This window comes from Prunus mume, linkage group LG2 (assembly GCF_029339155.1).
Source record: "Prunus mume cultivar Tortuosa linkage group LG2, ASM2933915v1, whole genome shotgun sequence".
Classification (NCBI taxonomy): Eukaryota; Viridiplantae; Streptophyta; class Magnoliopsida; order Rosales; family Rosaceae; genus Prunus; species Prunus mume.
This window is the reverse complement of record NC_142699.1, coordinates 20863003-20887269: the sequence shown is the minus strand read 5'-3', so window position 1 is coordinate 20887269 and position 24267 is coordinate 20863003. Positions and strand designations below refer to the sequence as shown.

At 35.8% G+C, this 24267-nt stretch overlaps 5 protein-coding genes across 6 annotated transcripts; 4 read left to right on the top strand and 1 right to left on the bottom strand.

The window, feature by feature from the left end:
* Positions 1 to 8143: 8143 nt before the first annotated feature.
* On the bottom strand, positions 8144 to 9351 carry LOC148919814 (uncharacterized). The gene is made up of 2 exons (XM_089046944.1): positions 8992 to 9351; positions 8144 to 8861 (listed from the first exon to the last, which is right to left on the bottom strand). The coding sequence occupies exons 1-2, from the start codon at positions 9349 to 9351 to the stop codon at positions 8175 to 8177; spliced, it is 1047 nt and encodes a 348-aa protein (XP_088903070.1). The 3' UTR covers positions 8144 to 8174.
* A 2699-nt stretch (positions 9352 to 12050) lies between these two features.
* Positions 12051 to 13091, top strand: LOC148919813 (uncharacterized). Its single transcript, XM_089044446.1, has one exon. The coding sequence runs from the start codon at positions 12051 to 12053 to the stop codon at positions 13089 to 13091; it is 1041 nt and encodes a 346-aa protein (XP_088900572.1).
* Positions 13092 to 13169: 78 nt separating this feature from the next.
* LOC148919812 (uncharacterized) lies at positions 13170 to 14059 on the top strand. The gene is made up of 3 exons (XM_089044445.1): positions 13170 to 13778; positions 13858 to 13920; positions 14000 to 14059. Exons 1-3 carry the CDS (start codon positions 13170 to 13172, stop codon positions 14057 to 14059), a joined length of 732 nt encoding a protein of 243 aa, XP_088900571.1.
* A 4248-nt stretch (positions 14060 to 18307) lies between these two features.
* LOC103321653 (glutathione S-transferase U17-like) lies at positions 18308 to 19355 on the top strand. The gene is made up of 2 exons (XM_008223485.2): positions 18308 to 18730; positions 18841 to 19355. Exons 1-2 carry the CDS (start codon positions 18407 to 18409, stop codon positions 19219 to 19221), a joined length of 705 nt encoding a protein of 234 aa, XP_008221707.2. The 5' UTR covers positions 18308 to 18406; the 3' UTR covers positions 19222 to 19355.
* Positions 19356 to 19696: 341 nt separating this feature from the next.
* Positions 19697 to 24218, top strand: LOC103321652 (Tetratricopeptide repeat (TPR)-like superfamily protein). 2 transcript variants are annotated; one of them, XM_008223484.3, is made up of 14 exons: positions 19697 to 20177; positions 20280 to 20432; positions 20516 to 20614; positions 21302 to 21403; positions 21651 to 21794; positions 21914 to 22008; positions 22094 to 22223; positions 22294 to 22398; positions 22794 to 22900; positions 22981 to 23032; positions 23444 to 23533; positions 23629 to 23713; positions 23787 to 23851; positions 23972 to 24218. In XM_008223484.3, the coding sequence occupies exons 1-14, from the start codon at positions 20085 to 20087 to the stop codon at positions 24056 to 24058; spliced, it is 1407 nt and encodes a 468-aa protein (XP_008221706.2). In that variant the 5' UTR covers positions 19697 to 20084; the 3' UTR covers positions 24059 to 24218. The 2 variants fall into 2 exon arrangements, 1 of the variants encoding a protein (XP_008221706.2); XR_016123914.1 differs by having other exon boundaries at positions 19698 to 20177; positions 23451 to 23533.
* Positions 24219 to 24267: the final 49 nt, after the last annotated feature.

Below are 24267 nucleotides of genomic sequence, written 5' to 3'. Positions count from 1 at the left end.
AGCTGACGATATCTACCCAAGGTGAACCACATTTGTCAAATCCATTCCGAATCCCCGATCCCAGAAGCAAAAATTATTTGCTACCTATCAAGAGGGATACAGGAAAAATGTCGAAAGGTGTTTTGGCATCCTTCAAGCTCGGTGGTTGATTGTTCGAGGTGCGGCCTGTATGTTTGATGAAGAGATCCTCCGAAGCATTATGATGACTTGCATTATCCTCCATAATATGATTGTGGAGGATGAGTACGATTATGATGCTGGAGAGGTCTATGAACCGGATCCAATGAACACGGCCTTGACCCGGATTTATGAAAGGCCCATGGGGCCAAGTGGAGAACCGTTTGAGCCGGAACCGTTGGTGAGGGACGATCGTTTCATGACCCGGATGATAGATCGATATACATAGATGCAATCTTCGTATATTCATGAAAGGCGTCAACTTGACTTGATGGAGCATCTATTGGCGGTGAGCGGGAATGAAGATGAATGATGAAGTGTAGATGCTTTGGTTATGTTTTATTTACTTATGGTTTGGTTGTGTTGTTTTTTATTGCTTATGGTTTGGTTGTGTTGTTGTTTTTATTTATTATTGTGTCTTGTTTGTAGTTTTTTTAAATTTTGAATTATGTTTTGTTTGATGTATGGAATATGTTGAATAAAATGGTCTTTTATTGAATGCTTTGTTTATTAAATAAAGAAATCCAATACAAGTCATTAAGAATTACTACTACTAAAATAGAATACATGAAGTACACCAACTTTAATACAAAACATGAAAAATAAAAATACATAAAAGGTATGCCAACTAATTTAATGGTTTTGATCATTTAACCAATCCGTGTTGCTAGGCCCATCATCCTGGAAAAATCTTCTTCTCATAACATCCCTTCGTTCTAGCTTACAATATTGTTTTGTTTCAGGGGACATATGGCTTGTATCCATCGCCATAGTTTCCCGATCCGTCTTCTCCATATCTTTTTTGCGCAAATACTCATTTTCTCGTGCACACTCGGTTGGAATTGCCACCTCCATATCTTGGCGTTTCTGCTCCATTTCAATTCTTATGGCGTTTTGCCTTGCAATTTCCTCCAAAAACTTTGAATTATGATTGCTTGAATTACCCGCTTTCTTTGCCTTCGCAGCTTTTCGGCCAATGGGTCTCGGTTCCTTTTGGATGGGTGAGTCTTCACTCATATGGGAATCGAGAGGTGAATCCGATGTCGTTGAATCACGGAGAGGCGTCTTGTTTAACACAACGTCAGGACCCGTGGGAATAATTATGAAGCGTTTACAATATTTCACCACCTCCCAACATTCATGATGGGTGAAATTTTTTTTGCCACCCCCGGTTGGACCGAACCACATCTGTGCTTGAATGAGCTATTTAACAAAAAAATGGAAATGCAATAAATATTTAAAATATATTGGATATGCAAGTAACAAAATAAAAATAATGGAAATGCAATTAACCTTACAAATAAATTGGAAGTGCAAGAAATATGAAGAAACAATTGGAAATGCAATAAATATTAACAACATATTGAAAATGCAAGAAATATGAAGAAACAATTGGAAATGCAAGAAATATTAACAACTTATTGAAAATGCAAGAAATATTAACAAAATATTTGAAATGCAAGAAATATTAACAAAATATTGAAAATGCAATAAATATTAACAACATATATATATATATATATATATTAGGACATTAAACTTAATAAAACGAAAATTACAAAATACTTACCTCGTTAGTATGATTTTCCCCACTTCTATACAAGTTCATTGCTTTTGCCAAGGCATCTCTCCATTTTGTCATCTCTTTGTTGAGAAGTTTCCACCTACTCGACAATGTCATTTCCGTAGTCTGGAATTTTTATAAAATTAAGCATGAATTTTTTCCACATATGGAAAAATTTCATCTCATTGCCTGTCACGGGACAATGACAAACTCGGAGCCAAGCCTCACACAAAGAAACATCTTCCATTGTGCTCCACGCCCCTCCAGTTTCAATAGAAGAAGCCATAAAAATAAGAAATAAAATTACAAGGTGAAAGAGATGAAAATGTTCAGTTAAGAGTGAAGAAAATGTTGAGTGAAGAAAATGTTGAGTGAAGAGTGAAAAAAATGTTGAGTAATTGTAGAAGTAGAATAAAATGTATGAGAATTGGTGTTGAAAGTGAAGGGTATTTATAGGTATTTATAGGAAAAAAAAAATTCAGAATTTTTTAGTATTTTTTTAAAAAAAATTTCGATTTTTTTTTCACAATTTTATTGATGGAAAATCGCCACCGTTGGATGAAGCTGTTGAATCAAATCGGAGCGCTGGGGCGTGCCACGTGGCTTCCAGCCGTTGGGCTTGCGTCGCGTTGGCGTCCGCACTGGTTCAAATTTTTACCATTGGCGCGTCGTAAAAATTTGATTACCGCGTGTCGACGTCACCGACGTCGGCCGACGCGTCACCCCGCGTTTTGGACCTCGAGCGGAAGTTGCCTTGGGCCAGCCTAGGTTGGTGGGTCCCACACCCCCAGGCCTGTGCTACTCCACCGAACGCAAATTTTTTTCCCTAGCCTGGGCCGGGCTCACTCACCGAGGGGCTCTTATACGGCCCTAAGCTGGACGATCCTTTTTCATATATAAATAGTATAGTTGCTTTTTTTAATATATAAATAATATAGTCGTGCGGTTATATTATTTAAAAAAATTTAATTCGGAAAATTTACGCCTTAGATCTGTACGAACTTTCGGAAGAGGTTTTCCTTTTTTTTTTTTTTTTATATAAAAATATAAAATTAGTTTCTTTATTTTTGTCTTTTGGCCTACTTCTTAAATTTAATATATGTAAATGAGTAATATATTAGCCTTTTTGAATTACTTTAATTAGTAATTATATTTTAATTATTATTTAATATATAAAAAATTAAAGAAAATGTTCATAAAATAATTAATTTCTATGTATTAAGTCTGTTGTGAAATTGTTACGATATTTTAATTAAATTTCTCCACAGCCCAAGAGCCTATCCATTTCTAGTAGGCTGTTACTCGAGTATCTATTGTTCCTTTTTTATTTTTTTACTTTTCCGGATTTATTACCGGTATAAAGATTTTAGCGCTTTCACATTTAATAATATATTATACATGTACGCATGTATTTCTCATGTTTAATACATATAATTTTACAAAGACTTCAATAGGACACACACAATTCACATATTATACACCTAATTCTCACATATTATTGAATAAAAATAAAAACTTTTTTTTTTTTTTAAAAGGGCTATACTTAGTTTTTGCCTAATTATTTTTAAAAAATAGTATAGTTGTGCGGCTATACACTTTTTTTATTTTTATTTTTTAAAAATAGTATAGTCACATGGCGTTACTTGTTTGACACGTGGAGCATAGGCGCTGGGCGGGTCTTTATATATATAGTATAGCCACACGCATACTAGATTTTTTTCAAATTTTTTAAGAAATAGTATAGCCGTGCGGCTATACTGGTTTTTAATTATGTTTTTGAAAAATAGTATAGCGGCCCGGCTTTACGCTTTTGACATGTGGCACCAAAGCGCTAGATGCATCCTTATATATATATATATATATATATATATATACACAGAGAGCTTCCATTGAGGGATCCCTCAAATAAGCTTATTTGAGGGACACCCATTGTAGGGCCCACTTCGGATTGTATTTCACTAATCCAAACGTCTATTTTGTAGATACTCATTCAAAGATCATCTCTACAAAAAATCACTTGAATCCGATATCATTTGACCATTCAATTGAGTTATTGAAATTTTAGTACTTTCTTGAAGCACCGTGTTCATTGATTTTGTAGGACACAATTGGATGTCGAAACGGTTTCCGATTTGTCTAATTTTTTGTAAGGATGATCTATGAATGAATACCTAAAAAATAGATGGTTTGGATCATTGGAAAAAAAATTGTAGGGTACCCTAAATAGCGTCCCTCAAATAAAATTATTTGAGGGATCCCTCAATAGAAGGGAACTGTATATATATATATATATATATATATATATATATATATAGCAGCGCGCCTATACTGTTTAAAAAGAAAATTTAATCTGGAAATTTTGTTGGCATAGACGAGTTCGACAAACTTTCGGGATAAGTTTATTTTTTATTTATTTATAAATTTTAAAAATATAAAATTAATTTCTTTACTTTTGTTTTTTGGCCTTCTTCTTTAATTTAATAAATGTAACTAAGTAATATCTTAGTCTTTTTGAATTACTTTAATTAGTAATTATATTTGAATTATTATTTAATATATAAAAAATTAAAGAAAAAGTCCACAAAATAATTAATTTTTATTTATTAAGTCTTTTGTGAAATCATTTGGGTGTCTTAATTAAATTTCTTCAATGCCCAAGAGCCATATCCATTACTATTAGGCCATTACTAGAGTATCTATTGTCCTTTTTTTATTTTTTACTTTTCCAGAGTTACTACTTGTATAAATATTTTAGCATTTTCACATTTAATAATATATTATATATATATACACATGTATTTCTCATGTTTAATGCATGTATGTTTTACAAAGATTTCAATAAGACACACAAAATTTACGTATTATACACCTAATTCTCACATATTACTGAATAAAAATAATATATATTTAAAAAAGGTATAGCCGCACGGCCATACTCAGTTTTTTCCTATAGCCGTTCGGCTAGACCCCTTTTTAAATTGTTTTTAAAAAATAGTATAGCCGCACGGTTTTACTTGTGTGACACGTGGTGCTGAGCTGGTCTTTTTATATATAAACTAATTATATATATATATATATATTTTTAAACATCTACCGATGAAACTTCGTCGACACAGGAGTATGCCGGCAAAATTTCGTGAATTAAAATTTCCTTTTAAAAGCCACACGGCTATACTATTTATATAACTGGCTGTGGCCTTTGTAAACGAGGGGAGGTAGACACAGCAAATGAGCATATTCAAGAGATGTGCAGGAAGGGCCTTCAACTTTATTTCGTCTTTACTTACAACTCTATTGCAAATGGCCTTTGTAAATCAGGAAATATAGCTCAGGCTCAAAAATTGATGGAACAAATGCAGGTTGCTGGTCCTCTGACACTAGTTGTGATCTATTTATTCACTGGTCAATATGGACATGTAACTAGCACATATGTATTATGTATACTGAGTCCAACCGAGATCTGGTTGCTGCAGTTCGTCGGGCAGGGGAACTTAGTCAGCCCGTGGTAACTAATAACTATTGAAACTTGCTATTTCCCACGAGATATTTTAATGCCTGGTTGTGATTTAACAGTTTTGCAATGTCCTAGTCTTGGATTTTTTATAATAAATTGCATGTGTTCATGTTTCTAGTGTTCTGGTTGACGACGATGGAATCTTCCAGTTGCACCTTGGTTGACAAAATCAGACTTATCGGATGTTGTAACATAAAAAATCAGGTTACAAAATCAGACTCATCACCTTTATGGATTTTTAACTTTTTTCAATAATGATTTGGTGCTTGAGTAGCTTGTCAATTATATTTGACTATTAAAACAAGGTTAAAGGTGTTAAACGGATCAGGCCATGCGTTTAAAATCGGCCCATTTAATAAACGGGTCTTGTCAGGTCCGTCCATTTATGAAAATCATCAATCCTGCCCCTAGTCCATGATTGTGTTGGGCCACCAAAAGGGCCGAAATGGGCTCACGCCAAATTTGACTTATATATTGCGAATGTTTTTTTAATTTTTTTTTACAACTTCATTTAAATCTTTTTATACTAACAAGATTTATTATTTGTTGAAAAAAGAGGTCAATAACTTTACTTCAAGTATATTTAAATAGAAAATGACTACATTATTGTTTGAGCTTTAAAAATTGAAACTTGAAAAACAAAATCATTATTTTATATATAAAGAAAATATTAAATTTTAATCTAGGCTTAATTATGTACATGTCCCTTTTGCTTTCAAACTTGTCTCAGATTATCACCCGTGTTTGCAAACGTCTCAAAGTACCCCCCAAGTTTTTAAAAACCGTCTCATGTTACCCGTTCCGTTATGAACGTTGGGCCCCACTTTGTTTTAACCTTTAACCTCTTCGAATTAGGGTTTTTCAGTTCTAACAAAGGGGGAAATTGGGTGAGAATGGGAAATTAGAGAAGAAGGCTTAGGGTTTGTGAAAATCTGAGGTTGCCTTCGATTTTGGGAGAATTTGAAGAAGAAATCATTGTTTGGCGTTAGACTTTAAGGCTAGAAAGTGCGAAGATGGTGGTGCTTAAAGAATCTGGAGATTGTCAACCCATATGTAAGTGGACCCATTCTCACTTGATTTTCTTGATTTTGGCATGTGCATTGAATTGCTGTTAGGGTTTTTTTTGCATTTTTTTGTATACTTTTTGACTCTGTGCTAGTCCTAGTGTGGTCATTGTGTGGTCCTTGCGTGTTCCTAGTTTGGTGTGTTCTGGAATTTTTTTTTTTTCATATACTTTTTTACTCTGTGCTGGCCCTAATACACTTTATGTGGTCCTTGTTTGTTCCTTATATTATCCTTGTGTGGTCCTTATTTTGTCTGTTGTTACCTTTGTCCATTTGTTAAGTGAATCTTCCTCTTACACAGATAAAGATGCTGATGAGGTTGTCACATTTAAGTTTTTTCATGGAGGTAAACTAGTTAAAAATAGAAAGGACAGTGAATGGTCTTATTTGGATAGTGAAGTCAATTGGTTTGATTATTGTGAGGTTGACTATATGTCCATGTTAGAGCTATTTGGAATGGCTAAAGATTTGGGATATGACGATGGGTATGATGTGAGTTTTTATGGTGAAGAGTTTGGAACTGGTAGACTCATTCAAATAATATCAGATAGTTTACTTTTAGCTTGTATGAGCACGGTACCTAAAAGTAATAGCATGGTGATAGTTTTGTACTTGAAAGTAGTGAGTTTGACTTCAAGCCAAGTGGGGAATGATAGCAGTGATCAAGAATATTCTTGTTCTAAGGATGATGATGGCAGTGATCCAGACTTTGAAGACAGTGACTATGCACATAGTGATGAAGAGATTAACTTATTGAAGAAGGATGATAAGTAGTTTGAAGGTTATGTGGATCATAGTTGCATTGACAATGATCCTAATGCAAAGGAAAATGATGAGTCAATCAATGGAGAAGTGTCACCTACACTTACTTGCCCAAATAGTTCTTCAAATGAAGATGATGCAGTAGGTGAACTAAGAAGGAAGAAGAATAGGATGTCAAAAGGTGAAGATTTCAGACCTGAGGGCATGTTTACGTATCAGTAATGGGTATGGGAAGGAATCAGAGAACTACTGAATCGGTATGGGAAGAATCATTCCCATTACGCTGTTTACTAAACATACGGAATTAGTTAAGGAGTGGGGTTGATTCCCATTGTTATTGTTTACTAATTTTCATGAATCAGAATCCAAATTAATTTGATTACTAAAATGCCCTACACATTTTCACTACAACACATATATAATTCTCAATAATGCGGTGTAAACATGATTTGCACAAGTGAAGTAAGGGGAAGCAGCAGCAGAGCCTTGGTAAAAAAAAAAGGCCAAGCTTTGAGGATTCGAGACATTGGAGAGGAGATGAACGTAAAGAAAAAGGAAAAGAACGACAGCATATGTAGTATAAATAAAGAGTGCCTAAGTCAAAGTGATGGATATATTTCTACATGTGAGTTCGTGTCATTGTGTTGCTGTCTGTGAGTGTCAAGTGTCATCCATGTTCATTTTTAATTTAATCAATGGATCGTAATTTTGCTAATTTGTGTTTTGGTTTTTTGATGCTTTGCCTAGTTCCTATTTTGAATTGCATTTGCATGTGTTGCTTTTCTGTTTTCTGTTTTCAGTTCTCTCATTTATCTCAGTTCTCTATTCACAATAAATATGCAAAGAACAGACCAAACTATTGGAAAGGGGGTTTTGAATTTATCAGTAAGAGGGAATCCGTTATCAAAGAAATCTTCATATGAAAAAATAAACTCCAATAAACAAATATCTTTCATTTACATAACTAGTAAACAATCAAATAATAATAACTTGCATAATCTTCATACGATTAAATACATAATAGTTATACTACCAAAAGAAGAGATATATAATGAACCTAGTAAGTCATTTGCCCATTACTCATCAATAACAATCACTGTAAGCCATGCTCCGTAAGATTAAATACATAATCTTTTTTTTCTTCATCGGTCATGGTAAAGAAGACCCTCAACAAATCGTGCTCTTTGGCTAAAATATTGGTGATACGAAATACTTGCAAAGGAGATAGGAATTCTATTTTCCTCAATTCACCACCAAGTTTAGCTTGCATATCAGCAAGATCCTTCTCTGTTGAAAGAACATTAACCAAGCTTGCAAGCTGAGGTGCCATTCCTGCTACAGCTTCAGCCATAAGTCCAAATTTGTTAGACATTTCATTTAAAGCATTTACCTTCCTACGAGGATTACTTGGACCACTTGCTACATCTTGTGCGGGTCTCTTCTGTTGGGCACGTTGTTGGGCACTTGAGGGTTGGGGATTTGGTTGTGTAAAAGTTGTCTCATCATCTTCTAAGTCCTCAACATCATCAAATTGAGATCCCTCATATTCTGAACCCCCATATTGTGACCCACCATCAGGATGTGAAAACATCTCCTCAATAAAATCATCACCCACACTTCTATTCTGATGAACACTTGCATCATCTCGCCTAACATCTTCTTCATCATCATCAGCATTTCCAGCATTTGTTCCAATAGCACGATCTTTTCCAAATATTTCTCCAAGTGTATAGTAATGTGGAAACGACTTGCCATACAAACCACTTGCATCCTTTTTGTTCTACAATTACAATATATATATATATATATATATATCTGCATTAGTATTCTTAAATAAATATTAAAGACATAACATAACTTATGTATTTTTTTCATTTGATATGCACATAATAGGATATGCTTAGATTTACCTTCGCCCATGCATCAAATACACTTTTCTCACATACCAACATCATCTGCTCTTCATTCCACCCAAAACCACTTTGAGATAATGCATCAGCTAAAACACCATATTTTCCTTTCAAAGTCTTCACCCTTGATTCAATATGGGGTGATGCCTTCAACCCAGAATTCGGAAGTTTGACTTGTAGCATAGTTTCTAATTTATTCAAGTATCCATTTTTAAAGCCTGAGTCACCTCGCCAATTGGTATTCTGATGGAGTTCCATCAAGCATTCCATCAATGTGTTATCCTCCTTAGTTGTCCAATAGCGCTTATTTTGTCCCCTTCCTCCCCTTACTTTTTCACTTGAAGTAGCAGTAGAACTCATGACGATAAATGATCTACTACAAAAATAAACAAAAAAAAGATACAAGTGATGAAAAACAATGAATCTGCTATACAAGTGATGAAAAACATTCCAGCTCTAAAAAATGAATAAATGAATGAATAAAAAGGTTCTTAAAAACATGTAGTCACATTAGTTGTTCATATTCAATACATTACACAAGCACAATAAATAAATAATGTCTTGAGTACATTAAATAACACGATAAAAACAAACAAATAATGTGCTCATCACATGTCTTCATTTCCTATTTCCATTCCATGTATTCCACATTTCATTTGCAAGGTTTTGCCTCCATACACTCCAATCGTTTGAGGACTCAATTGTACCAATGTAATCATTTGTTTCCAAAGTTCCATCTACAAGCTGATTGTCCACTTGATGTTCAATAGGATCCAAAGCCATCTCTTTTCTTATAAAGTTATGGAGCATACAACACACAGAAATTATACGACGCTGTGTTATAATATCATAAATGGATGGACTCCTAAGAATTGCCCAACGCATTTTTAATAAACCGAAACACCTCTCAATAACATTTCTAGCACTCGAATGTCTCATATTGAAAAATTCATTTGGTGTCTCAGGTCGATGGACATCCCTCCAATCATTAAGATGATAACGTTGTCCTCTAAAAGGTGCAAGGAAGCCTGTTCCGTTGGTGTAACCAGCATCCACTAAGTAATAATAACCTAATGTAAAAACAAAATAGTAAGAGACATAAACCTAAAGTGATATTTTATGCATAATGGAAAATGCACTAAATTAAAATATTGATTTTTAAATATTACCATTAGGGACTTTTAATCCATTTCTCCTACTCAGAGCATCTTTAAGGACTCGACTATCATGTGCAGAACCCTCCCATCCAGCCAAAACATATATAAACTGCAAGTCTTGAGAGCAAACTCCCAAAACATTCGTTGCTATTTCACCCTTCCTTGTTCTGTACTTTGGTTTCTCTCGTTCTGGTACCTTCACTCTAATATAGGTTCCATCTAATGCTCCTAAACAGTTCTATATTAAAATATAAAAAATTATTAATAAGATTCTTAAAAGAAAATAAGTATTTTTGTTTTGAATAATTTCATAGCTATAAATAGTGCGTACCTTAAACCACTTCCACCTATAGTCTGTTGAGTTCTCAGGTACAGGTTCTGGTGATTTCCAGAAATCCTTTTGGCATCGAATCATTGCCTTCAAGCACTCATGAAAATACTTACTAACAGTTCGTCCCGATCTAGTAAAATTAAATTTTATGACGCGATTCTTGTGATGGTGTGCAAGAATATTTAAAAAAATTGCAACCATCTCCTCTGTGGACATGTTTCGGGTCGATCGTAGTTCTCCTTTAGTGACCAAAATTTGACAAAGCTTATGAAAAGATTGTCTATCCATCCTTAGTTGGTCAATACATGTAGTATCACTCTCAAAAACTAGTCCATGTAGGTATTCTTGTTGTTTGTAAACTCTTATCACCGAAGGAAGACTTGGTCGACAAGTTTTTCGATAAGCTAAGCGTGCATAGACATAACCCGCAGCACATACAACAAGTATTATTCCAAGGTAGACAATCAAAGCATTTATTGTAACACGTAGTTTCCTCTTTGTGGACAAACTTAATCGAGTCATTTGTCTACATGACATTAAAAAATATATATATTATTCAAGATATCAAAACCTCAATATCTAAGAAAGCTGAATTTTAAGAATCTTACCTAATTTGGGATATGATATTGCTTTGCAAACGTTGCTTTCGTGCTCAACAAGATATACTCACAATCACTTTTATTGACACCTGCAAAGAAATAAAATTGTAAATCCTACGTATTACAACAAAAGTTTGTTGCTGTAGACATGCAAAAATATATCTATGATATGAAAAACAGTTTAACATATGTGAAAAGATTCTGATCAACACAATACATCGAAACCTGTAAAAGGATATTGGGAAAAACCAAAAACTAAAACAAAAGAGAAACAATTGATCTATGGCATGAAGGCTTTTTCTCTTTTCCTTTTCTGATCAACACAATGCGAATATTGGTTACCTAAGCCTAATCCTTGTTATGTATGACAACAATAGTAAAGTGGTAAGAGTAGTAATTATCACATATCCCGTATGTAGAATTATAGAGTGGAAGGGAGACTCTAGTAATTATCACGTATGTAGTAATTATCACATATCCATTGATTGAAACTACAAACAGCAGCAATCACTATGGGTTGAGTTGTGAAGACAGAAGATAGAAGAAGAAGAAAAAGGTAGATAGATAGATAGATAGATGGAGTGACTTACATAGTTTCTGCTGCTTCAGGGAGGCTGTGTCTGCAACGTTAAGGGTTTGAGTTGTTTGAACTCCTTCTGGCGTGTATTCTCCTTCTAGCGTGTAATTTATATTTTTTTTATTTTAGGGTTTGAGTTGTTTTGGAATTATAGTAAAGTAGTAAGGGTATTTTTGGAAGTTAATAAGAGAAAACAGGAATGGGAATCGTATCGACTACTCCCGTCTAGTTAATCTGATACCAAGTTTTGAGGGAATATGATTACGGATTTTGAGGTGGGGCCTACTTATTTTTTCATTCTTGATTGCAAGTTAACGCAGGAGAAGTCAGGAATGGAAATCATTCCCTTTCCTCCCATACCCATTACTGATACGTAAACGTGCCCTGAAATTGATATGGCAAACCCAGGTTTCAAAATAGATTTAAAGTTTGCAACTGCCGAGTTGTTTGGAAAAGCTGCGAAGATATACTCTATTAATTGTGGAAGGGAGTTGATATTTATGAATAATGACCGTAACAAAATAAGAGTAGTATGTGAATATGGTTGTCCTTTTATTATTCATGCTTCAAATGTTTGTGGTAGCACTTACCTGCATGTGAAAACTTTTAATCCTACACATGTTTGTAATAAGGGGACTAAAAATATACATGTCACTGTTGGCTGGTTAGCTGAAAGATATTCTGGGCAGTTAAGGCTCAATCCAAATTGGACTGCTTTTTCTTTTGTAGAGCAAGTTCACCAAGACTATGGTTACAGACCATCTAGAGCAACTGTGTATAGAGCAAGAGCCACAGCAGTTGACATTATAGAGGGGTCTTACAGTCAACAGTATGAAGTATTGTGGGATTATTATCATGAGTTAAGAACCAGAAATGTGGGAAGTACAGTTATCATTAAATCTGAAATGGAAGGTGATAAGCCACAGTTTCAAAGAATTTACATCTGTCTTGCCGCCTGCAAAAAGGGGTTTTTAGATGGTTGTAAGCATGTGGTTTGCTTGGATGGGTGTCATGTCAAAGGGCCTCACCCAATGCAAGTGCTTTCTGGAATGGGAGTTGATGTAAACAACAGAATGTTTCCACTTGCCCATGCATATGTAGAGATTGAAAGCAATTCAACATGGCTGTGGTTTTTAGAATTATTGAGTGGTGATCTGAATATTACGAATAGCCATGGTTATGTATTTATGACTAACAAACAAAAAGGGTTAATATATGATGTGGATGCTCTATTCCCTCATGCAGAGCATAACCATTGTTTGAAACATCTTTATGGAAACTTCTATTTGGAACATAGAGGTCTTGCCTTGAAACATCAAATGGAAGCAATTGCTAAGGCCACAATAGTGTCATGGTTTCATGCAAAGATGAGAAAGATGTTGCAGTTGTCTGAACCTGCACATGATTGGCTTATAGAGACATATCCGAAGCATTGAAGTAGGGCATATTTCAAGAGTGATTCCAAGTGTGACATGCTTATGAACAATCTATGTGAGGCATTCAACCATAGCATAATGGATGCTAGAGACAAGCCTGTTTTGACTATGCTAGAAAGAATTTGGTTGTATATCATGTTGTTGATGGCTGAAAGAAGGATTTTCTGTGAGAAATGGCATGGACAAGTTGGGCCAAGAATTAGAAAGATATTAGAGAAAAACGAAGGAAAAGCTCAGTGGTGCAATCCTAAGACTGTTGGACAGAATAAGTTTGAAGTAATGCACAATAGTGACCGCACCTTTACTGTTGATTTGAATGCCCACTCTTGTTCATGCCATGCTTGGGATTTGAATGGAATGCCATGTTTGCATGCTTGTGCTGCAATAAGTTGGTTTCATTGGAATCCAGAGGACTTTTGGGATGCAGTGTACAAGAAAGAGGCTTATTTGAAAGCCTATGAACCAATGATTATGCCTATGACTAGCCAAGATCAGTGGATGAAGATTAATTTACCTCCATTACTCCCTTCGAAATACCACAAGCAGCCTGGTAGGCCTAAGAAGACAAGAAAACAAGCTGTTGATGAACCTACACAACCTGCTAATCCATATAAGCTTCCTAGGTATGGTATCCCTTTAAAGTGTGGCAATTGCGGTGGAGAATGGCATAATCGAATTAGTTGTAAGGTATGTGTCATTATAGGCTTAGTGCTTTACATTTAAATGTGTTTGATTTGGTTTATGGCTTGATGACTTTGGTTATTAGGAACCTAGAAATCCCAACATCAAGCCTACTAGGCAGAGGAAAGTTGCCAAGGACAAACTTGCAGTAAGTGCCACAGTTTCAACTATGTTTTCACAAATCAAAATTTTATATCATGGAAACTTCTAATTATTATTTGTTTTAGGTAAGAAGGAGAGATTGTGGAGACCAAAGTAGCGGACAACAGAGGATGCAATTAAGGTAAAGGAAACAAACAAGCAGTTCCCAAGGGCCTTCTCAATCCCAGGCATCTGAAGTAGCTGATGCTTCTCAATCCCAACCATCTCAAGCAGCTGCTGCATCTCAATCCCAACCATCTCAAGTATTTGAACCTGCCAAATTATCTCGAGTACAACAACTTAGGAGGAGGATGAAAGATCAACAGAGAAGCCATTTTGTCAAAGATCCTTTTTTTCATCCTTGAATGTTGTGGAAGACTTTAATGGTCCAAACATGTTGTGAAAAACTTGAATGTTGTGGAAGACTTTTTTTTATCCTTGAATGTTTTGGTTGGAACCTGTTTTGGTTTGTGCTTATATTCCTAAGGCTGTTATGGTTTTGGTATTTTGGAACCTGTTTTGGTTTGTGCTTATATTCCTATGGCTGTTATGGTTGGAACCTATTTTGGTTTGTGCTCATATTTGGTTTGTGGGATTATTGATGTATGTTATGGATAATTGACCATTCAGTATGTCACCATTTGTAACCTCTAAACAAGTTACCATTCATATCACAGATCAAACTTAACTAGCATTACATTACTTAACTAACTAGCATTACATTACTTAACTAACTAGCATTACATTCATGTCACCATTTGTAACCTCTAAACAAATTACAATGAACAAACTTAACTAGCATTACATTACATTACACCAAATTACATTACATTACACTAACATAACTACTGCCAAAGTGCCTTACATTAGATTAGCATTTGTTCTCAAATTAAATTTGCCCACTAAACTATTGCCAAAGTGTCTTACATTACATTAACATTTGTTCTCAAATTACGGTGCCCACTGAACTACTGTCACAGTGCCTAATTCATTTTCATTGCAAACACAACCAACCAGGAAAGTAACATAGCAACCCACAATATTTTTTACTTTGCTCGAATCTTTGCATTTTCCTTCTCTAGCCTATCAATCTTCCTCAGCAAACCAGGTATCAAACACTTTGAACGCTCACACATTTCTGCATCAAACCACTGAAAAAACCTACATCTTTTTTCTCCACTTCCCCTGTATCAACCAAGAACAATGACTGAAAATTTGGGTGGTAAAATGAATGAAAATTTCATCAATAACTGATAATTTCATCAATCACTGACAATTTCATCAATAAGAACTCTATCAATTTGTGATGCCCAAAACAATGACTGAAAATTTGATATTAAACATACTTACCTTTGACTTTGTGCAGACTAGAAATCTCCACCTTGGGTTTGAACTGGTCCAAGAAGTCTGCAATCCTGCTAACTTCCCACAATGACACCATTGGCCATGCCTTCCTTCTCCTTGCTTCTCTCTTGTTTCCATCAACCCAAATCTTCTACTCCACAATCTCCCAATTTCAAACTCCACCTTAAAGTTTTATAAACCCCTAATTTCTTCTCCAGCTTCTCCCAAAATCGAAGGCAACCTCAAATTTTCATAAATCCTAAGCCCTCTTCTCCAATTTCCCCTTCTCACCCAATTTCCACCTTTGTTAGAACTGAGAAACCCTTATTCGAAGAGGTTAAAGGTTAAAACGAAGTGGGGCCCAACGTTCATAACGGAACGTCAAAAAAACTGACGGAACGGATAACATGAGACGGTTTTTAAAAGGTTGGGGGGTACTTTGAGACGTTTGCAAACATGGGTGGTAATCTGAGACAAGTTTGAAAGCACAAAGGGCATATACATAATTAAGTCTTTAATCTATATATATAAAGCAAAAGGTAGAGAATAGTGAAACATTCAAAATACCAGCAAATTCTCTTGGTTAATGCAAAAATTTAGAATTGAAATTATTAATTAAATGAGGATAAGATGATAAATTCACACTTTTTTATATTTTAAAAATTAAAAATAAAATCAGATAATGAATTCCTATTTTTATGGAACTTCCAACTACCCATTATCCTTTTTAATTCAAAAAGAAAAAAATAATAATTAGCACATGCTGGACTAGTATATATTATTATAGAAAAGAAATAGACTTGAATTTAAGATATAAATATGATAATATTATATTTTTTTTCTTTCTAAAATAAATAAAATTTAATAATGGGCTTTAAATAGGCCGGCCAACCCAGCGTTAGGCCTAATTAATATTAGGTTAATTATATGCATTTGAGTGGGCAATCAATTATTACTATATTTAAATATAATTATGTGCATGTGAGAATTGGGTAGTTTGGCAATTATTTTCTTTTGATGTTATCAATAGATGAATGAACCCCTAATCTTATTTCATCAACTACGAATTATGAAAATTTTCATTATGAGGGTCTAATTGCAATATTTATTTCATTTTCCTGGGCCTTCATTTTCTATTTTGGAGCTAGCATAACTAAATGTGCACTACATTACCAATAACATGTTTTTTTTTTCTTTGAAGTCAGAAGAATAAAATGTTCTTCTGAGTGCTCATTGTGCTCAAGCTTCTTTGTTAAAACCATGGTCCCCCTAAATTAGGTTTGGAAAAATTCAATCATCGGTCTAAGCTTATGTGAGTTTTAGTCGCTGTTAATATGAATTTTCACATCAAATTTCACTTTACTTTGGCCGGGTGCAGCTGTCTTGGCAGAGTTGGAGTGTTAAGGGTATGAGCAGAGAAGAAGATTGCGTCCCAGAAATTCAACAACTGAAGCTTATTTGGGAGGAAAAATATTGCAATAGAACCGCTTGAAGGGCCAACTCAAGGAAGACCAATAGCAATAGCCAGCCACCGATGAGTGGTGCTTGTTTGACTGAATCAAGAGATCGACATTAATGTAAACATATAAAGTTTATGCACATCAGCTATGTGGATCAGAGTGGAAGAACCGCTTCAAGGGCCAACTTAAGACCAAGAGCCAGCCACCGATGAGTTATGCTTAAATATTGGCATCTATATCTTCATTTAATGAGATTGATAACTTCTGTAGAGTGTCAGCTGACTCGCACCAACCACAAGCACAACACAGTATGTATTTTTATTAATTCACTTATGAAAATATGAATCTACAAAATAAATGTACGTGTTACAATGAGTGAATTGATAATATTGCGTGACGAGTACACATTGACATTGAGTTTGATGTATCACGGTCCTCATGCTTGTGAGACCAAGTGATGAAGCTTTATGAACTGAACTTAAAAATGGAACATTGATTGTATATTGATTGTGAATTGGTAAATGAGACATGTTGGTTTTTGATGACTCATTCGCTTATCAGTTTGTCGCATTTTCTTGTAGTGGTTCCCGTCCATGAGAGGCATTGCTGCTGCTCAGGGAGAGGAGGCGAGGAAGGCGGCAATCGAGCTGGCTGAGGGGCTGGCGCTGTTGAAGGAAGCCTTTGAGAAGACTAGCAAAGGAAGGGACTTCTTCAGTGGAGACAAAATTGGGTATCTTGACATTTTATTTGGGTGCTTCCTGCGGTGGCTAAGAGTGAAAGAGAAGATGAATGGCGTCAAACCGCTGGACGAAACAAAGACACCAGGGCTGGCCAAATGGGCTCACAAGTTCTGTGCAGCTGCTTCTGTGAAAGATGTTATGCCTGAGACTGAGAAGCTTGCTGAGGTTGCTAAGATTATTACGGCCAAATAGAGAGGTGCAGGTGCTCCCCCTAAGTAATGAATATTCTAATGATAAGTAATTACATGGACAATGATAAATTTATATGCATGTGATGTGATGTGAAATAAATCATGATCTGCATGTTGTCAGTTCAGCAGCTGTCTTTTTTAAGTTTTACTAATTTTAATTGAACACTGTCGCATATACAACACTTTTGCATTGCATCTCGAAGTGTGTAATTTTTAATTTATCCTCTGGTTTTTGTTTTTTTTTTTATACTCCCAAAGTTTGATGGTTGCTGTCTGTCATGGAACAGATCCAAACTTCACTACAAACGTTCTGTAAATCTAAATAAAAAAGAAAACAATAAGGAAAATATCACAACGAACAATTAATTTGAAGTAGATTACAGTGGTATTCCTTTACATGAAAGTTATTCTAAAAAACAAGGCCTCCAATGAATTTTCCATGCTAAAATGTTAACAAATTTAAATGAACTTTGTGAAGGTTACTTTCGACTTTGGACAATGTTAAGAGTCAAAAAATATGAATTGACTTAATGACTTTAATTTTCCGGCCTACACTTCAAACATGCATCCACCAGTGCACCTAACTAATGTCGTTGCACGCATTGACACCAAACTCACCACAGCCACTTTTCTAAGCCATACTTAACAATCCATGTTGTTTCTCTTGTTTAATTCATCCCACCACGCACGCTATACACAAAAACTCAGTGTTCGATTAAAAGCTTCGAGTGTGAGTTGTGAGAGATTGATCGATCATCATGGCCATCACCAAGAGCGACGTGAAGGTCCTGGGAATGTGGCCGAGCCCATTTGTGATGAGGGCTCGCATCTCCCTCAACCTCAAATCTGTCGACTATGAGTTTCTTCAAGAGACATTTGGATCGAAAAGCCAGCTTCTCCTCCAATCCAATCCAGTCCATAAGAAAGTCCCGGTTCTTATTCATGGTGACAAACCCATATGTGAATCTCTTGTCATTGTTGAGTACATTGATGAGGTTTGGGCCTCTGGCCCATCTATTCTCCCTTGCGACCCTTATGATCGCGCCACGGCACGATTTTGGGCCGCTTATGTCAGTGAGAAGGTAAATTAGCTATTGTATAGGAAGCACTTGTACTCATAAGCGTTTTGAAAAGAATATTGTTACAATGCTTTTTACTAATTAATGTTTCTTGGTTTAAATGTGGTTGGCAGTGGTACCCATCATTGAAAGGCATAGGTGCAGCTCAAGAAGAGGAGGCAAAGAAGGCAGCAGTGGAGCAAGTGGAAGAAGGGCTGGCCTTGCTGGAGGAAGCTTATGAAAAGTCCAGCAAAGGAAAGGACTTTTTTGGTGGAGATGAGATTGGGTACCTTGACATTGCGTTTGGGTGCTTCTTGGGGTGGCTCAGAGTCATAGAGAAACTGAATGGGGTCAAGCTGCTGGACCAAACAAAGACACCAGGGCTGGTCAATTGGGCTGACAAATTTTGTGCACATACTGCTGTGAAAGATGTCATGCCTGAGACTGATAAGCTTGCTGAGATTGCCAAGATTCTTGCGGCTAAATTGAGAGGGGCAGCTGCCCCTCCCAAGTAATTACCAATTTCAAGGATAAATAGCCTTGGCCTATTTTATGTCTCTATTTTATGTTTTGAATGTTACATAGAGAACATATTTATCCTTATTTTTGTTTTTATTTTTATATTTTAAATAACCATTGTCAATTGATACTTTGAACTTTTTAGCACTGTGAGGGCCTTATATATGACCCTTAAGTGAGACTCTATCTTTTAACTATTAAATTAGATTGATCCGTCGTTGAATTAAATTAGTTAGCTTGATTCAACAATTAAAAGATAAGACTTTATCGAAGAGTCAACCCTCACTATAGAATTCTTGGTTGAAAGTGAGCTTAGCTTTTGAGTTACAAATTACAATTGGGCTTAAGGCCCAAACTACCAACTTGAACCTTGTTTAGGCCTAAAACTGCACTTACGACCAGTCCATGTCAAAGCAAATTACATAAACCATTTTTTCACTTAAAAACAGAAAACAAAATCGAAATCATATTTACAGATCATGAACAATGCACAGGCGACGTGGGCTTTGCTATTGTGTCCACGGTGATTGAAAAGTATCAGATCCAAATGTTATGTCCCCACCTTACTCGAACCGCATAAGGCATCTGACAACGGAGAAAAAAGATTAGGCGCTGATGCTATAACATTGGACTATCCACCAAACCAACTGCGACAGTTGACAAAGACCTTCGTCATATTTTATGTTATGATCACCCATTTGCAAATTATACAGCGAAAAAACTAAAACCCAGTTTCCGTTGAAGTCACCGCCATTGTTTTGGCTAAGAAATACTGTGTTTTTTTAAGCAACAAGCTACTGATTCAAAGAGGTGAGTAGATTTTGCTCATAAATAAAAAAGAGGTGAGTAGAGTTAGGAAATGGAGGGAGGAGTGAAAGTAGACAAATGGGGCTACGAGGTGAGGACCTCTTCAGACGCTTGCATATCTGCCATCGACGATTTCTATGACCAGGCATGTCTAAATCTCCTTTCTTTTACTCAATTTTTCTGTTTCTATTGGTTTTGTATGTCAAAAGTTGAGATGGGTACTGGGATTTTTGGTGAATGAGTGAAGGTGTTGAGTTATGGGAGACATAGGTCGGTGATATTGGAGGCACCGTCACATGACAAGGACTGCGTGCTTGCTAACATTTTGGCTGCCCATTTTCTCTGCTCCTCTGATCCTTCTCGAGCTCCCTCTCATCTCCAAGCCGCCAAGTCTCGGCTGGTAAGCTTGTTTGAAGTTGAACAATTTGACATCTTTTGTTAATTAACCTTGGAGAGGTGTAATGGGCAATTTGTTATGCACAGGAACAAGCTACTCAATACGAGAAAGCAGTTTTTGACGCTGTCAATTGTTTGATTTCTGCGAATAGAGATGATGATGTTGCTGTTGAGTTGCATTCTAAGGTGGGCCACTACCCACCCTCTTTATTAGTGGGGATTTTCCTTTCTTGATGTGCATACCTATTTACTTGGTTTCCTACCACAGCTTTTAAATTGTACTGTCTCCACAATTTTCACACTCCATGTTAACTATTTGGTCAGTCATGCTGTTATTCATTGCAGATGATCCAGAAATGTACTTGCCCACCTTTAGTTTGGTTCTACTTATCTGTATAAATATTTCGGATCATTGCCTCAAACTATGAACTTTTTTCACTTCAATGCCAATTTAGTATTTTACAGATTGCTCAATCACTTTCCTCATAAAACTCGCTGTGCCATAATGATTTAGAGACATCTTCTCATATACAATTTCTCTTAATGAATTGCATAATCGATAGGAAAAAGATAGAAAGAAAAAAAATATAGACATGAAAAGCTGTTAACGAAGCATAATCTTGCTCAGTTGTTTTTGACAATGTTTTCAAATGCTTGTTTCCCCTTGTTCATCTATATAAATAAAATGGAATGGTCCACAGGTGAATGTCTTATATTCCCGATTTTGGTACTAAAGGTGAGTAGTATAGGAGTAAATACTGTGCGGTTTAAGTATTTCGTATAAGCTTCAGTCTCCCGTACTTCAATATAAGTTTAGTCTTTTATTGTTCTATAGGCCTTGTTCATTAAATTTCATTTCGTTTATTTTTGCAGCTCTTGAAAAGTTTCCCTAAAGATTTGGTCTCTCTGAAAAGGGCCCAAGTGCTCTGCTTCTACATGGCTCAACCTGATCTGTCATTGGATCTTGTTCAACAGGTTCATTTCTATGTTGAGGATGTGTGAAGTTTATACCTTCATTGAACATACTGGAGAATACTTAATTTTTTTACCCACCATGTTTGCATGAATTATTGAGCAATTTCAACCAAAGGATAATAGTTTATGACTTAATAGAAACACACATTGTCTGGGGGTTTGAGCATTTTAAGATATTAGTGGAACCTTTTTTTGGTGGGAATCCTTGTTTTGTTTTCTTGTTTGTCGTGTAACAATCTGCTAACAGGTTCTACCCTATAATGAACAAGAAAATTACATATATGGCATGCTTTCGTTTCCTTTATTGGAACTTGGCCGAATGACAGAAGCTGAGAAAGCTGCAAAAAAGGGATATGAGATCAACAAGCAGGACTGCTGGGTGCACCATAACGTGAGTTATAATTATCTAGTTTGCTTTATATCACTATCTGCTAGTTGTCACAAGAAGTTTCTAATGCTTAAGTTCTTGACTCATTGTCGTAATTCATGTGTTCTTAATTTGTTATGCAGTTGTGCCATGTTCTTCAGTATGATTGCCGTTTTAAAGAAGCAGTAGAGTTTATGAAAGAGTGCTCGTCCTCATGGGATTCTTGTTCGTCATTTATGTACGCACATTGAATTTATTCAAATTTGAACTTTTTTTTTCTCTTCACTTGATATTTAGATGCTAAGAAGTGCTACGATTATCAGGGTCACACACAATTGGTGGCATGTATCTCTTTGTTATTTAGAAGGCCATTCTCCAATCCAAACAATCCTAAATGTATATGACCATTGTATCTGGAAGGAGTTGGAGAAACCTGATGCTGCATCTCCAGAGGTTTATTTCAAGTATTTTTGACATGACCAGCTGTTTTGCATCTTTCATTCCTTACTTCTTGTTCAATTAGGTGTACTTGAATGCCCTTGGGTTGTTGTTACGCGTGCATGTCCGGGGTGAAATAGATTCCTTTGAGGACCGTTTGAAGACCCTAGCAAATTGCGTGACAGATCAAGTAAGTTACAGAACATGACCCCTATTCCCTACCAATCTTACGTGTAATATGATTCCTAATGCCTCTGTAATTGAGATTCCTAGAAATCTGCAATTTGAGGGGATGTTTAAACCTCAGTTTCTGTTCAATTTCGCAAGAAGTGTGCTCGTTTTGTAGCAAAGAATAGAAGATCTGAGAATTACGAAATACACCTTTTAATAAAGATGGCCAGTATAATGTGTCAAGGGTGAATATTTATTACTTTTCCGGTTCATAGATTTGGAAAAAGAATATATATGAACTTGTAGCTATTATCCCAATGCTAGCTCTCTAGGTTATGCATGCTTCATGTGCTGTTAATTATTGTCTCTCTCATAATCTAGTTCTGTTATCTGAATGTGCTCCACTTTGTTCAGGCTAACTGGTATATAGAGTGGCATCTTGATGTGCTAATTTTATGGGCCTTGGCTAATACTGGTGAGATTTCAAAGGCAGAAGATTTGCTCAAGGGCTTGAAGTCCAGGTTAAAGGATCCTTCCACTCTCAACCACAATCTTAATGTTATCTGGCAATGTATTGATTGCTAGTTTGTTCCTCATGTAGGATTGCTGAGATGAAGAAGAAGAAGCAACAGCTAATGCAGAGACCAATACAGGTTTATTCTGATTGTGACCTCTTCAGTAATTTTTATATTGGAATCATTATTATTCTTTGGTTCATTGTTTCTGCATTGCCTCTTCAAAAGGTACCTTTATATGTGCATTGGTCACATCACACTACCTGCTGAATCTTCCTCATATGGGGACCCAGGCATTGAACTTTTTATGAGCACTAAGAAGTTGTGTTATTACTTTTACCCAGGACTTTTTCCTTAATACTGTCAACGAATAGAATGATTTAGAAACTATGATTGCTACAGTTCGGGTTGGCATTAGAGATAATAAGCATCATTTCATTGAAAAATAAAAGAGCCATGATTCTTACCACTTTAGAACATATTCTAGCATCAATTTGAACTGCTTTCCTATTGAAGTTGGGGGCATCTTCACAATATCATTGTTATCAGCTTGCAGAAGGCTTGTACGAGTATGGGAGGGGTAATGAAAAACAAGCATTGGAATTGCTCGGTCCTGACTTCGATGCTGATGAGTGCAAGGTATTAACATTAAGAACTGATTTGCTTGTCTTAATCTGGCCTATTTTCACATAGATGAGCATTAAAGAATTAATGCCTACGTACTATCATGCAAGATGATTGGAGCCTCAGGTGAACAGCTTGATATATTCAATGAAGTCTGGTACTGTATGTTGCTTAAAAATGGACAAGCCGCAAAAGGTATGGTATATGCTATTCTTTTGCCATCAAACCTCCCGGTGATTTTGTTTCTGACTTTGTGTCCGAATTCTAGCAATCGAAGTGATTGAGAAGCGGATCAAAACAAGAGAAGGGATCCCTTTCCTTTGGCGCCTGCTGGTATATATCTCTGCTATACTAGAAGATGTTTTTAGCTTAATAATTTTATATTTGAATACGAGCTCTAGGACCATTCTCTGCTAGAACAGTTGCATTTAAAGGAGTGTGTTTTGCTTGCAGGAGAGGGGCTATAAACTGACAGGCAGGGAGGAGGCTACAATTGCAAGTGAGAAAGCCAAGCTTTTGGAGACTGCATATTTCCCATAACCAGTAAGATCACAGCCAACGAATCAAGGTGTTGTACATGTAATGTAACAAATGAGGACACGAGCAAATTTCCACATCTTGTAACACGAACAAATATGTACATTTGATCAAATAAAATCGGTCTATAGTTTCCTTAAGTTGGAAACAATTTATGTTTTTCTCTTCTGCATCAAAATTCAAAGTAAATTCATCCTTCTTTGGTTTGTTTT

Bases quoted from the DNA above. Each gene is read 5' to 3' on its own strand.
- LOC148919814 (XM_089046944.1), bottom strand. From the start codon at position 9,351: ATGAGTTCTACTGCTACTTCAAGTGAAAAAGTAAGGGGAGGAAGGGGA. The intron at 8,862-8,991 runs GTAAATCTAAGC...TTGTAATTGTAG, and splicing joins TATTTGATGCATGGGCGAAG to AACAAAAAGGATGCAAGTGG.
- LOC148919813 (XM_089044446.1), top strand. From the start codon at position 12,051: ATGGCAAACCCAGGTTTCAAAATAGATTTAAAGTTTGCAACTGCCGAG.
- LOC148919812 (XM_089044445.1), top strand. From the start codon at position 13,170: ATGGATGCTAGAGACAAGCCTGTTTTGACTATGCTAGAAAGAATTTGG. The intron at 13,779-13,857 runs GTATGTGTCATT...TTTGGTTATTAG, and splicing joins ATAATCGAATTAGTTGTAAG to GAACCTAGAAATCCCAACAT. The intron at 13,921-13,999 runs GTAAGTGCCACA...TATTTGTTTTAG, and splicing joins TTGCCAAGGACAAACTTGCA to GTAAGAAGGAGAGATTGTGG.
- LOC103321653 (XM_008223485.2), top strand. From the start codon at position 18,407: ATGGCCATCACCAAGAGCGACGTGAAGGTCCTGGGAATGTGGCCGAGC. The intron at 18,731-18,840 runs GTAAATTAGCTA...TGTGGTTGGCAG, and splicing joins CCGCTTATGTCAGTGAGAAG to TGGTACCCATCATTGAAAGG.
- LOC103321652 (XM_008223484.3), top strand. From the start codon at position 20,085: ATGGAGGGAGGAGTGAAAGTAGACAAATGGGGCTACGAGGTGAGGACC. The intron at 20,433-20,515 runs GTAAGCTTGTTT...TGTTATGCACAG, and splicing joins AAGCCGCCAAGTCTCGGCTG to GAACAAGCTACTCAATACGA. The intron at 22,009-22,093 runs GTACGCACATTG...TACGATTATCAG, and splicing joins GATTCTTGTTCGTCATTTAT to GGTCACACACAATTGGTGGC.